At 45.2% G+C, this 15,211-nt stretch overlaps 1 protein-coding gene across 1 annotated transcript in view; it reads left to right on the forward strand.

Moving 5' to 3' along the window:
• B3GALNT2 (beta-1,3-N-acetylgalactosaminyltransferase 2) overlaps positions 1–15,211 on the forward strand; it is a gene marked incomplete at its 5' end in the record, with an annotated part of 56,614 nt that overhangs the window by 14,509 nt on the left and 26,894 nt on the right. Inside the window, 4 exons of the mRNA XM_019548614.1 lie at positions 747–894; positions 4,492–4,592; positions 5,319–5,512; positions 12,688–12,783. Of these exons, the coding sequence (XP_019404159.1) occupies positions 747–894; positions 4,492–4,592; positions 5,319–5,512; positions 12,688–12,783 (539 nt within the window). The remainder of the gene's footprint in view (positions 1–746; positions 895–4,491; positions 4,593–5,318; positions 5,513–12,687; positions 12,784–15,211) is intronic.

A 15,211-nucleotide genomic window follows, 5' to 3' on the forward strand; every position in this document is an offset into this window, starting at 1 on the left:
TATATATATATAGGGGAGCTAATGCTTGACAACCTTATTTCTCTGTTTTCACAACTTTGAAAGGGCAGAGACTAGGAAGAACTCAGGCAGGAAACAAAATGCTGAGGCAAATGAAGCCAGCAATAGTGAAAAAGCCTGGACAGAGGTGCAGAGGCATCTGCTGTGTGATTGTAACCAGGCTCAGCTGGAGTGTCTTGGTTGAGCATTCTGGTTGTGAAGGCATGATAGATCGCAAGAGTCACCTAGCTCTGGTCACACAGGGAGATGATAGCTGCATGAGATAGGTGTAGCCAGAGTCATTTCAGATTTTGCAGATTGTGTAAACGGCACCTTCTGTTTTGCCCAGTGTTCAGCTTGAATTTCTGGTAGCTCATCCAAAATGTGGAGCATGATTGCAGCATGCTGTCCTAGAGCAGCTTGTTCAGAAGGTAGGTAGCCACATAAATAATCAGTCAAAGGAGGGTTGTGTTTGCTTTATGGGCCTCTGATCCTCAGTTAGGTTGCCAGCTGGCTATTCCCTTAGTTCTCTAGGAATAATTTCATAGCTCTGTAAGGCTATTTGGGGAAAGCTGAAAATACCTTCCAGGTGTTAGGCATAGAACGTGACGCTAATTTTCTTCCAGTTTTTTTAATGCTCCAGGCATTCAGTGTACACTTACCTTTGATGTGCTTTTGAATTACTGCTTGCAGCTCCGACTTGTGAGATTATGTTTGTACAGTAAATCGTTGTTATTTTAAATTCCTAGGTCCGCTCCCTTTCTTTCCTCAGTGGAAGCTAAAACATTATGATGTTATTGTGGGTGTATTATCTGCTCGCCACAATCACGAGCTACGCAGTGTTATAAGGAACACTTGGTTCAAGCACTTGAAGCTACGCCCAGCACTGAGCCAACGGTAATCTCTGATATTTTACATTACTTAGGCTGTGTGAGAATCTATTAGCCAAACAAATAAACATTACTTTATTTTCTTAACCTCTGCTATGAAAAGACAAGCCTTGCCTTAAGCTGATGAGCATCCTCTCTGATGGATGACAGGCTGTTTTCATTCATGATACCTCTTTAAAACCATAAAAATGTTATGCAAATGTGGGGCTGAAATGGATTTTTGATGGGAATTAACATTTTTAGTTATTTGTGTGTAAGAGTATTTTCTGATATTAAGAAATACTGACACTTCAGCTTAATGGAAGGATTCAAAGCTGATCTTACTTCACAGCATAGCAGTTATCATGCCTACAACTCTAGGTCATGTGCTTCCTTTTTGGTAGCAAGCTAACAGTATGCCTACATCAATGATTCTGAGCCAGGGTACCTTGATCAAGGGTGCTTGAGGGTGCCACACAATGTCAGCACAGTTAGGTGTGCAATCATGGCTCACAACCCATTTACAGGCTCGGCAGTGCTATGCTTGCTAGCACCACATCTGAACAAGACTTGGGTGTCATGATAGACAGCAAAATGAACATGAGCCACTAATGTGATGCTGTAGCTGGCAGAGCTAATCAAACACTGGCATGCATCTACCAAGGCATCTTGAGCAAGGCTAAGGATGTCATCTTCCCGCTCTACTCAGCCGTGGTGAGACTGCAGCTGGAGTACTGTATCCGGTTCTGGGCAGTGCACTTCAGGAAGGACGTGGAGAAGCTCAGGAGAGTCCAAAGGAGGGCCATGTGCATGGTTGGAGGCCTGGAGACCAGGTCATATGAAGAGAGGCTGAAGGCCTTGGGACTGTTCAGCCTGGAGAAGAGAAGACTGGGTGGCAGCCTACAAGTACATCAGAGGCATACATCAGGGCCTGGGGGAGCATCTATTCACCAAGGCCGCCCAGGGGAGGACAAGAAATAATGGGCAAAAGCTGATTGATGATCACTTCAGGCTAGACTTAAGGGAAAACTTTACAAGTGGAGTCCCAAGGATTTTGAACAGGCTCACCACAGAGGTGATACAGTCACCCACCCTGGCAATCTTCAGAAAGCGTCTTGACTCCCGTCTTGCTGAGGTCATCCAGTCCCAGCAGTCTTTCCTGCTCAAGTGCAGAGGGGCTGAACTTGATGATCTGTACAGACATATACCTTTGTTTTACGTAATGCAGCCACATGCCTACAGTGGCTCAGGCCAGAAGCCCAGTGGGCACTAGAGCATGGCTCTCTGGCACATAGCCAGCAGGGGCTGTGTGTTCACTTCCTCTTCCTGCTGCCTCCAAGGTCTCTGGGATATGCAGACCAAAATTACAGCAGCAGGACTCTGCAGGGTTGCTCATCACTTCCTCTTCCTGCTTCCAGCTGTCTCTGGGATTTGTAGTCCACAGTTACAGCCACCAGTAAATTTGAGCAAGAAAAGGGGTGTTTAACCCCGCCTCTCTGGCCCCAGGCCCCAGCCAGTGTTTACCTGGGGTGAGGAGGCAGTCCTCCCTCCCCCTTCTCTCTTCCTGCAAACCGAGCTGCATCCCCAGCTGGGCTTGCCCCCCACCCCTTGTCAGCCAGCCCTCACTGCTCCAGTTAGGGAGCAAAGCGCAAAGGCCAGACTTGCTCTCTGGAACAGGTAGCACAGCCCAGCCCAGGGCTGCAAAGCATGCTAGGATGCTGGGGGACTGTGGTTTAAAAACCAGGAAGGCGTCTGGGACAGAAGTTTCATAAACTGGTTTGACCCAAATCAGTTCAATCTGATTCTACATTCATCCAGGTTTATCGTAAACCAGTTTCAGCCATTTTGAAACAGGTTTATATGCACTGAACTTCTGTTCTGTTACAGGTTTAAATCACTTACACCAGTTTATATGTAATTTCTGCCTTAGCCAGAGAGTCATGGTTTTGGTTCATTGTAGGTATGCATAAATTCAATTACTTTCCTCACACAATGTGTCATTCTGTTTAGCACACAATACTTGAAGGCAGTCTGGGTCACCTGAATTTCCTTTCTCTTTTGCTGCTGAACTCTCAATCTTAAAATCTCATTAAATTGGATTTATTTTTTCTGTGTTGAATTGCTTGGTTATGAAAATTGGAATGTCTAAGTTGGAATGGATGGCCTGATCGTTGCAGAACTTGTAGTTATGTCCTATGATTAAATAAAATGAGGAACAAAACAGCCACTTACAGGAAATCCCTTTGTTCTATGTGATACAATAATTTTAAGCTTTATTTTAAAACTATCTGTAAAACCACATACAATTCTGTTAAAGAAACAGCTCTTGGCTCTATTGTGCTTAACAATGTTGCTTTGCATTTGAGATTTGTAAATCTAACTCTCTAGAATAGAAAGGAATAAACTGATGGAACAGAACAGGGTGATGTCTAAGAGCTTGAACATGCAACAAATTTGTAGACAAGAAGTGAATAATTAAAGCATTATGCTGGTGTAGTTACTTATGCCTTGAATTCAGGGTAAAATTACCCCACGAGAAATCTGTCCTCTTCCAGGTGGGGTAGCCATTTGTTGTAGACCAGGGGTGTTTCACCCCTGACTCATGGGCCTGGTCTGGCCTGCAGAGCAATGCCATGTAGCCTGCAAGGCTTCCCTTAGTTCCAAAAATTTGGTAGAGTAGTGGCAACATTAATTGCTGGTCCCCTGCTCCCAAATTTTCAGACCATGGGGAACCTCTGCAGGCCACATACCATGAGCCCTGTGGAGTAGATTGGTTGGGGTAGCTCAGTGCTGGCCTGATCCAGGTGTGTGGGGCCAGCACAGCATAGGGCCCTGATCCGGGGTGAGGTCAATACAGTGTGGGGCTTGATCTGGCCATGGGGGGCCCAATCCCATGCAGTGACCCTGTGTGGGTTTTTACTTGGGGACCATCCCTGCACCACTCACCTGGCCTGTGGGGCCAAAAGATTGAACACCATTATTCTAGGAAAATAGGCTATTATATGCTCCCCTACCACTATATACAAAGTGCTATAATAGCACCTATTGGAAGCAAGCTATTCCTTAGAGCAAAGGGTCTCAACCTTATTAGACTCAAGGTAGCATCTTAAGTCTTAACAAGGACATTTTTGACTACAGAAAAATAATAGAGCAATTCATTGGTTACCGAGAACTCAGAAAGACCACATCAAGTCAGAGTGCTTTTGACACTGTGGGTTCCTGTTTGAAATGTCTGGATTTATCTTATGAATCATATTTGCACATCGAAGAGTGCTAACATTGTGTGGCACCCTGGTTGAGAACCACTGTCCTAGACAGCTGCTAGTCTGTCTGCTTGGGATCCTGGTAAAGTTTACATCTGTGTATATAACTGATGGAAATTGCACTGATACATATGTCTCATGTGTCCAGGCCCTCGGTGAATTATGTTTTTTTGGATTCAGTAAGTTCAGTTATAAGTGACACTTATTCTTCTGTCAAATGCCAAATTGACAAATTTCCATTAAAAGGATTATTTTAAAGGACTCAGAAACCCTAAACTGTGGAAGAATGGGTCTCTGTATTGAAATCGTCTTACTGAAGATAAAAATAAATAACTGGTGCTAATGGAAGCCAATTGTTTTAGTGTCCTTGTGAAGTTTATAATAGGTGCACATGGCTGTGATGTGCCTGTAGAAGACAGAGAAGATCCTTATTCCTGCAAACTTCTGAATATTAGTAACCCAGGTATGGAGGTTCTTCTTTTAAAATATTATATCAAATAGACTCCTCTTTTTTGGGACACCCTGACAGCTTAGTGGTGGTCACAGTAATGGGCCAAAATCTTGCAAATGCTCTCTATTAGTTATGGAGTTTACTGTCTAGATATATCATATGTATATATCAATGGGGGAGACTTACCAATGCACAAAAGGAAGACTGTTGACTTTTAGAGTATGTCTGTGTGCCACAATGTTGTGCCATGCAAAAACACCTGAATTTGCTCTGATACCAGAAGCTGTGTAGTCACTTCAGTTTCTCAGCAAGACATATAAGCCTTGGCAGAACATTGGGCTAATGCAGCTATGCTGCTTCTGGTATTTGAACTAGCTCATTTGGAGCAACCTGGCACTATATTGTGCCATTCAGACACAATCTTAGTCTTCCAAGCATAAGGAGATTCCCAAAGAAAAAGCATTCCCAGTACAGTGAAGCACAGTGTTAATACCTAATGTGTTTCTTCTCCTCTGTCCAAGCAGTGACTTACAGTCACTGGTAACCAGCTGACTATTAAGCAACTTACAAGCTTCTCTTTATGGCAGTCAGTCATCTTTCCTTTGGAGTTTGATTACATTTGTGCATATGCCAGCCAGGCCAGTTAATCAGCTATTCCATGCCTTGTCTATAATAAGTTAAAAAATGATGAAATCTGCTCTCACTGATTGTGTCCTTTTTTTTTTTATATATATATAGTTTTGAATCAAGAAATTGAAGCATTTAGTCTGCCTGAGGATACTACCTCTTTGCTGTCTGAAGACAGAATTGTTAGCGTCAATTTCAGAGTCCTTTACCCGATTGTAATTACCAGTCTGGGGGTATTCTATGAAGCTGATGGTGCAGGATTCCAGAGGAATATCACTGTCAAACTGTACCAGGCAGAACAGGAGGTACAGTATTATAAATATCTTACTAAAATATATCAAAGCATACTTTCTGTTATGGATGGAGTACCTGCAGAATATTACACATATGGTAATGACCTAATAAATTCATGATTTCACATCTTGTATGCTAATAAAAGCATTTCCTTTTTCATTGCACTCTTGCAACTGTCAACTGAGTAATTGAACATTTTTCATGTTTCCCATTTTTTATCTGGTGCGTGTGAAAACCTGTGGAATTTACATACTAGTCCAGTGATTCCCAAACTCTGACAGATTGCACACCACCAATTTAAAATGATACAATCTTAAGTATCACCAGCAAATTTTTCCTCGTATAAAGTAATTATAATAAATCTGTTAACGCAGCACTGACAGGTTGTCTGTGTACCATTGGCAGTACATGTACCACAGATTGGGAACTGCTGGCCCACTATCAAATTTTCTCTATAACAGACATTTTTAGGTATGTGATGTGTGAGTTAATAGAAATGCTTATTAATTTAAATATTTTCTGTAATTCCAAAATAAACTATTTATTTTTTAATCTTTAACTTAAGAACATTGAAAAATATTATATGTATTTAAACAAGCATACATAGAACACTTCTTTACTATCTAAGGCTGCTTGCAGATGTTAAAAACAAAAAAACCCCCAAACCTTTGCTTTACCGGAAGAAGCAGAGTCTGTATAGACCGGATACTTCAGTGGGACTTTTTGGCATTTTAGCTAAAGATAAGTCAGTCAGCTATCAGATAAAGGTGCCACGAAAGCCCCACAAAAGCGTGTGGTCTATACAGATGTTGGGTGAGCCAGGTCTAACGAATGCAATACCTCTTTGGGCATGGGAGCGTGCTGAATTTAAAGTAGAGCGCCATTTTGGTTTTGGTTTTTTAATGTCTACAAGCAGTATAAGATTATGGAAACACAGTAAAACTATTGATTCATGTTTCATATATTTTTCCAGCTTCTGTCAGGGCATCTGAAAGCTATTGTTCATTTTATTAGTTAGTACATAGCCAACAAAATAAACTTTATTTAATTTTCCAGATGTGTTACAGACTCAAACTTTAGGTTGGTAATATAAAGTGTCGCTGCTGGGACGCGACTAGCTGTTCTCGGGCCGCTCTTCCCCGTGGGGTTGTTGTTATCCCTTGTCGGCACTCCTGCCGCTGCCCGAGCGAATGTTCTCTGCCCAACTCCTTGACCCCGTTCCCGCCTGCCACGACTTGATGTTATCAGTGTTAGGGGTCAATTGTGCATGCCCGTGGCCCAGGGTTCCCCGGCGGTCACACTCAGGGCTCCACCACTCTTGCACCCCGGTCTCACACCTCCTTACGGTGCTGTCAAGCTGTTAGTTGTCTTGCTCTAGGATTATTACTGAAATAGGGGCCAACTTCCCTTCTGCAACCAAGACTATACCTGCTACCGGTCTAATGCCCCCTGGTCTCCCCTAGAACTCAGGGAATTAGGTGAGCCTTTTTCGTGTTGTGTGTTATGCTTAACACAAACTGGGCATACCGCCTCTTTAATTGCCCCCCCCACCTTACAGAAGCCCCGTCTGTTTCATGCCTAGGCGTTCAGTTCTAGCCCCATTCCCCGGCACCTCCCGGTCCAGCAGTGACGTGTCCTATGGGGGCACTTCTCTCTGGGGCTTCCCCGTAGGCTGTCTGCCTCTATCTGCCGTTGTCAGGGATATCCTCTGCAGTACTACAGAGACGATCCCAGGTCTCCCTGCCAGTTGCCTCTGCGGTGATGCTTCCGCGGCGTCCCTGCCTCCTCTTTTCCCCGTCCGGGGTGCTTCTCCCCTCGTGCTCCGCTGTTCTTGCTGGTCTCATTTTTATTCGAGCCAGCCGGTACTCTGTGCTTGCGTCACCAGCTGGCCGCAGCTGTATAAACAAGCGGCTGACGAGCCGTGCGGGTTTTGCCTCGTGGTCTGCCTTCCCCGGCTCAGGAGTTGCCGGTAAGTATCTTTGCGTCCCGGGACATAACCCCCCCTGCCAGTTGCCTTGTGGCGGTTTTTCAGGGTACCGGTTGGTGGCACTAGTGCCTTGCTGTATGACGGGATGTTGTGGGCTGTCAACCTTCGGCTCTGGGTCTTCACCACACCTAGACAAGAAGTCAGCTGTTACGTTATCCTTTCCTGGTCTGTACTGGACTTGGAACTTGAAAGGTTGTAATGCTAGCGCCCAGCGCATGATCCGCGCATTGTCCGTTTTGGTGGAACTAAGCCACTTTAAGGGTGCATGGTCGGTGATAAGGGTGAACTCCCAGCCTAGTAGATAATACCGAAAGTGTTCCACCGCCCACCGGATAGCCAGGCATTCCCTCTCTATTGTTGCATACCTGGTCTCAGCAGGCAACAGTTTTCGGCTCGCGTACGCTACCGGTCGGTCTATGTTGTCATCGCATTGTGTTAGAATGGCCCCAGTGGCGGTGTTGGAGGCATTGGTCTGCAGTGTGAAAGGTTTGTCAAAATCTGGTGAATGTATAATAACATCATAGCAGAGGGCCTTTTTCAAGGCTTGGAAGCTTTGGAGCATTGTTCTCGTCCAGAGTATATCTTTCCAAGGCTGCCCCTTCAAAGCTCCTGACAAAGGTGTGGTTATTTCAGCGAATTGTGGCACGAACCTACGGTAATAATTTACTAGGCCTAAGAAGGACCTTAGTTGTTTAAGTGTGCGTGGGGCCTGGAAGGTCCATATAGCCTGGACCTTATCTTCCAGGGGTCAAATGGTCCCCTGGCCCACCCGGAAACCCAGGTATTTGGTAGAAGTGTGGGCGATAGTGCATTTACACGGGGTCGCCGTTAGGCCCTCCTGCCGCAACTCAGTTAATACGGCCCTTAGAGCGCGTAAGTGTTGACTCCAAGACCGGCTAAAAATAACAATGTCGTTGATGTATGCGGCCGCATACTCCGCATGCGGTGCTAGGAGATGGTCCATTAGCCGCTGGAAAGTTGCGGCTGCTCCATGCAGCCCGAAAGGCATTCGCACAAATTCGTATAAACCCCATGGGGTCCTGAAAGCGGTCTTAGGTTGGTCACAGGGCCGCGCCGGTATCTGCCAGTATCCCCTTGCCAGGTCTAGCGTTGTTATAAATTGGGCTGCTCTGATTCATTCTACTAGCTCCATTACCCGAGGCATGGGGGAAGGCATCGAATGTAGCGACTGAGTTCAATTTACGATAATCGATACACAATCGTAGTGTTCCATCGGGCTTTTGCACAGGTACGAGGGCACTTTGCCAGGGGCTTCGAGAGGGCTTGATGACGCCGAGGGCTTGCATTTTTTCTACTTCTGTTTTCACTTCGGATGTTAGGTGATGCAGCAGAGGCCACCATCAGTCCCTAACTATGGTTCCCGGAGGTGTCAGGATTGGGTGAAACACATTCTTCACCTTCCCCGGGTTTTCTGAAAAGACCTCCTGGAATTCCCTGAGGAGCTCCCATACTTCTTTCTTTTGGGCCAGTGTGAGCTCGGTGCCTATATGAAGCTCTTTCATCGACTCAGGAGTTTCCTTTTGCTTGTCAGGTTCTTATAACCTCGAGTTCTTGGCCAACTTGGTCATGAAAGCTGCCCAGCCCTCAGGCTGGAGCCACTCCCACAATAGGTTGACATGATATATTTACCTGGGTCTTAGATGGCCCAGATGGTGGACTTTATAACCAACTGGGCCAACTCTCTGTGTAATTTCGAAGGGGCCTTGCCACTGGGTCAGGAGTTTGCTAGGTGAGGTGGGCAACAGGACCAGTACCTCTTGTCCAGGTTGAAATTCACGCTCCTTAGCGTGGGCGTGGTATCTTTCCTTCTGATGTTGTTGGCCCTGTCGTAAATTACCTGCGGCCAATTCTCGCGTATTCTGGACCCGTCATTGGAATGCCTGCTGATATCTTGAGGGATTGTTGATAACTGTCAGGCCTTGTTCCCATCCCTCACGAAGAATCTGCAGGAGTCCTTGCGGCTGATGGCCCAATACCAATTCAAATGGGGAGTATCCTTATGGCTCGGAAGGGGCATCTCTCAGCACCAATAAGGCCAGCAGTAGCATCAGGTCCCACCACCGTGGGACCTCTTGTATACACCTCCTCAGCACCCTCTTCAGCGTTCCATTCAGCCGTTCTACCAACCTGTTGGTTTGGGGGTGGTAAATGGACGTCCGCAGCTGCCTGATTTGCACGGTCTGGCAGACTCCCCGTAGAACTCCAGACATGAAGTTCCGGTCCTGGTCCGTAAGTATCTCGTGGGGAATCCCCATGTGAGAGATCCATTTCACTAACTCTTCTGCTATTTTTGGAGCCGTTACTGTTCTCAGGGGTATGGCATCAGGGTATCTTGTGGCGTAGTCAATAAACACCAAAATGTACTGATACCCATTGCTACTGCGTGGTAGTGGCCCTACTATGTCCGTCGTGACTCTTGAAAAAGGCAAGTCAATTATCGGCCTCAGGGGGGCGCGAGGTGGTCGGTCTTCTCTGGCCTTTTGGCAGACAGGGCATTGCGCGCACCGGTGGGCTATGTCCTCACCTATTTTAGGCCAAAAGAACCACCTCGATATTTTCTCTAATGTGCCTCCCCAAGTGGCCTCCAGCTGGACTGGCATGGGCCAATACCCACACAGCTCTCCGGAAACATTCCAGCACCACTAGTTGCCTCTTCTCTTCCTCTCCAGCCCTACCCAACAATACCCTATAGAGGAGGTTGTTCCTTACCTCGAAATAGCTGGCTGGACCTGCCCCAGATGTTTGTCGTGAGGATCCATCCATGGCTTGATCCCAGGGTCCTCGCAATCCCGGGTCTTCTTCTTGGGCCTGCCTAAACTGCTGGCCACTGGCAAGGTCACGCAGATCGACAAAAGGCTCTTCCGTCTCATCCACAGGGTTGTTCCCCTCTCTGGCGTCGCCAAGCCAGCCTTCCCAGGTTCTCAGGGATCTCCGGGTGGTCTCCACATCCCGCACCCTGTCCATGACGTCATATAGAGGGGCCCAGTCTCGGCCCAACAGCATGTCGCAGGCCAGACGTGGGGCTAAGCCCACTAATAAGTCTCCCTGGTATTCCATAACCTGAAGATCAAGCCACGCTCGACGCATAGCTTGGGACTCCCCATGGAGATACGCAATGTTCACCGGCTCAGCCCAGCGGTTCCGATGTTCCTTCACCAGACTGGCTTTTACCATCGATTGGGCACACCCGGAGTCTAACACAGCCTTTACCGGGCGGCCCTCAATCCAAGCCTTTACTACTGGGTGCTGCCACACCAGGCCCTCACCTCCAACCCCATAACTGCAATCCATCGGCTCGCCTTGGGCGGGCTCCCTTCCTAGTTCTATTCCTCCCCTCGGAGAACTACGTGGCCGCCACCTTTCTGCAGCCCTTTCTGGACACTTTTGTGCGAAATGCCCCCCTTGTCCTCAGTGATAGCAGACCATGTCTCCGCCTTGATTCTTGAGGCCGGTTTTCCGCCGCTCGGCTTCCCTGGCAGCTGGCGCCGGAGGTGTGGTCCCACGCCTGTCGCGTGGGTAGCATGCCTCCGCAGCTGTGAAGACCTCGGCTAGTTTTAATGCTTCATCACAAGAGGCAGGTGAGTGCTGATGGACCAGTCTCTGGGTCCTTTCCTCCAAGTCAATTAAAAACTGTTCTAATATAACCGTATCGACTATCATGGCAACCGTACATGAAAGCAAACTAACCCATTTCCCAAAGAGATCTCGTAACTGTTGCGGGAGGAGTCTCGGCCGTCTCTCTTCTGCCCCTTTCTTGGCCCTAAAAAGCTGTCGATAATGTTCTGGACTGATTTCTAATCAGTAGAGAATGGCTGCCTTGACAGGGAGGGTTGTATGTTTTTCACATCCATCACCTTGTCCAGTTGGTTCCAAGTATTCATCATGAAAATTTTCATCTAACAAAGGACTTCACAATGCATTTCCAGTGAATAGGTTTATTTTAACCAAATTTAGTGATGGTTGTGTGTTAATATTAGGCATGCAATGGACATGACTAAACTTTATGTAGCCTTTCTATTATAGTGTGCCTTTCCTATGAGGAGCATGTATGAACTCTTGTTACACCTTATGATATAAAAAGGAGTATGCAATGATGCTGGAAATGAAAGAGCCCTTTTCTGACAGCATATTGGTTAGATGTTTAAGTTTCACCGTGCTACACTTGAGTTATGCTGATATCGGAAGTGGCCTTGTGTTGATGCATCTGTGTGCAGTTTGATCTGTCCGGTTCTTCAGGCAGTGAGAAGTTGGTCATTCAATGATGGGATGGTACAGATCTCTGAGGACAGGGAACACACCATGTTTTTCATGGCAACCTAGTGTCATAGATAATTCCATAAACCTGGTTCTGTTATGTTCCTGGGCAAGGTTGCTCCAGCTAAATTCATATGGTTAGTTGTATGCGTTTGAGATGAGGAATAGGGAGCTGGGAGCAAAAAGGGGTAAGAAAGATGATAGGGATACCTTCATAACATCACCTCATCCTGTGGGGACTGAAAAGAAGTTGGTGAACAGAGAGAGGGAGGCAATAAAATCACATATCCTGAGGGACAGTCTAGACATATAAGGTTCTTTGGGTAAATGTGATATCTTCTATTAAACTGGAAAAATTGTTCTTTACAAGCTTTTGGGCACACACCCTTCTTCAGGCATAGGAAGAGTCCAACTCGAGATGAATTAGCTTTACAGCTAAAGTAAAATGGGAGCTAATGAAATACTACAGGAGAGAATGCCTTGTTTAGGGGGGTGGGCATGAACAATGGTGTCTTGATTTCAAAGTCTCCAGGTATTATTTGAAAGGTGTTCATTGGTTCAGGTCCTAGTAACTAACTGTCCTTCATTACCAACTGGTAAGAATTAGTAGGCTGAGAAAAGGTGCATCATGTAGATCAAGAATGAGAAGCTGGAGGTATGGAACAAGGTAGCTGATACTGCTGTTGTTTCCTCTTTCTGGGTTATTGCCTCATGACCATTCACTAGCAGGCTTATGGGCTATTTGTAAGCAAAAAACATCCAATATAATTGTTTAAAACAGTACTAAAAGTTGCTTTAAGAGGCGTTTTGTTTCCACTGTCAGCTGGTTGGGATAATGTAAGTTTTCGTAGTTTTTGCAGCTCTTGAATATAAGATTTTAAGCTTCTTACATATTTTTTTCTTTCTTTTTCTTTTTGCATACAGGAAGCTCTCTTCAGTGCTCGATTTAGTCCTCCTAGCTGTGGAGTGCAAGTGAACAGAGTGTGGTACAAACCAGTAGAGCAGTTTATTTTGCCAGAGGTATGTGCAGTATTTAAACCACTCCGAGTAGCTATAAGTCAGCATGGGACATTGATTTGTAAGACTGGTATTTCCCTTCTTATTCTATTTATATTTCTCAACAATCAGTATGTAGTGATTAGTGATACCAACATGCCAACGTTAGCCATTCTAGGTGCTAACACTTGGCACCTCTTTGCAGCTGGTGCTCTAACAATGTTCATTTGCTCTTTTCTGTCTTATGCAGTCCTCTAAAATAATTTTTCAGTGGTTTGTTAGTAGCATTTCAGTGAGAATTGTCTCCAAACCTTGGCCTGTTGATATACCTCAGGCTTTTAAGCAAGTGTTTCCCATAAAATGGGGCATGCCCCCTTTTTTTTTTTTAGAGATGAATGCGGAAGACTTCCAGAGGCACAGACAGATCTCTCAGTTTTCCAGTCCCCTGCTTTCATGGTGGGGGTAGGGAGAGTCAAGTTTTAGTTATGACTGCAAAATGTGTAGTGGGTATAAGTGATGCAGAGGCATCTGTCCAAGGTTGCAGAGATCTGGAAGCAGTAGCTCTGAAATATAGACTTATTGTTTCAACAGATACTAACTCAAATCCTGATGATACTTTAAATTTCTGTGTCAGCTATTTCACTGCTCATTGGAAAATGTAGGAAAATAAAGGAGGAATCATATTAAAGTGTGTATGTGCATGCATATGTACTCATGAAAACCTACGTAGGGGTGCATAAAGGATGTGTATGCCTTTTGCAATACATCTGCTAAGGTCAGGGGGAATAATGATCTGTGTAATTTTCCTGAAGTGGGAGCACAGCTTTCAAAAATTTGGGAAATCCTGCTGGCAGGGGAGGCATGGGGTTTTTAAAGTTGTTGCTGATCCTGAGCATTTTTCTTTAAGCTGTAACACTTGGATCCAAAGTTTTGTTATCCCATTAATGATGTCTTGAGTTTAGGTTGTTTTGTAAGGATATGTTTGTAGCAGAAGGAAGTTGTTAAATAAAGCAAAAGAGAGGATAGGCAGACAAAAAAAATAGAATGGGCATTACTACAGTGAGGCTACTATCTTACAGTCACTGCTCACGTTGCACACCAACTTTAAACAGGAGCACTGGCTCAGGAAAGCTGCCAGCTGTCGGGAGTATGTACTGTGTTCTAATCTTATAAATATTTTAGCTGTTAAGTGGGTTTTCATTCCTTTATATGCTGCTTCTTACTATTGTCAGACCAGTGTTGTGATACATACACTACATCAGTGCTTCCCTAACTTTTCCTCATCACGGCCCCATTTCCTCTGCATGGCCCCTCACTTCCAACCCACAGCTCCCCCACCCCTGTGACCCCATCTGCTGATGTTACAACCCCATTTCAGGTCACGACCCACAATTTAGGAACCGCTGCACTACATCATATAGAAACCATATTTCTTACTCTGGATCAGGATGGTATTAGGTCATGGGAGAAACAGTAAAATGGTTTCTATGAAAGGGAAGAAAACTGAGACAAGTATGAATCTGGGGCCAGTTTAAACCCTGACTTCATTCCAATGGCTTCACAAGATTGAGTACACTGGGAGCCAGTTCCCTGTAAGAGGAGGAAGCACTTGATCGGTTGTTTTATCTCCTTAAAAAAATTTGTTTAATATTCCACCAGAGTAGTGTGTTGGCAGCATAGCTTGTCAAGTAAGCAAATATCTTGCAGTATTTTCTATGTGATTTACTGGTGCTTAAATTTCTTCAGGGGAAGGAAATGTAAATTATTGTGATGTGCAGAATATGCTGTATTTTTATTTTAGAATGCTGTTTGGCCAACAGTTTAGTGATAGGGGATTGGTTTCTGCAGGGCTCTGATGTTATTAATGTAAATCTTTGAAGACTTTTTCAAGATACCAAAATCCAAGACCATTATAATATATTTCCTCTTAGCATCTCTAAATATTAATGCATCTCCACACTTGGATATAAATTATTGCATTCTTATTAAAAAGAAAGATCTGAAGAATTTCTCTTTTCTAAACAAAATAACACCAACTCCTTTTTGCTATGGGGCCTGCTCTGTTGTTCTTCCTGTCCCACATGTGTTGTAAGTCTACATGGTGATGTGATGTTAGGGGCCTAAAGTTGAGATTCAGACAGTGCTGAGAAGGAAGATGTTTAAATCAGCCAGTAGGAGAGAAGGGTATGTCTCTACCTTGGATTTAGGCACCTATGAGAAATTGGGATTCACAGCCCCAAACTCCTGCCAGCCCGGAGGTGCCTGAGTGACTCGCTCTTTTCTTTAACCACAGGAGGGGGAGGAGGTGATGGTGGTAGTTTCCATCTTATATACAATACCCAGGGGGCACTTATTTAGTAAATGGGAGACCAGGGTTTTAGGTGCTCCTTAGCCTGAGGGAATGGAAAGCTCATCTCCCATCTCCCGTGAGTGCCCTAACCACCAGGCAGCA

Source organism: Crocodylus porosus, unplaced genomic scaffold (genome assembly GCF_001723895.1).
Source record: "Crocodylus porosus isolate Cpor-Errol unplaced genomic scaffold, CroPor_comp1, whole genome shotgun sequence".
NCBI classification, from domain to species: Eukaryota; Metazoa; Chordata; order Crocodylia; family Crocodylidae; genus Crocodylus; species Crocodylus porosus.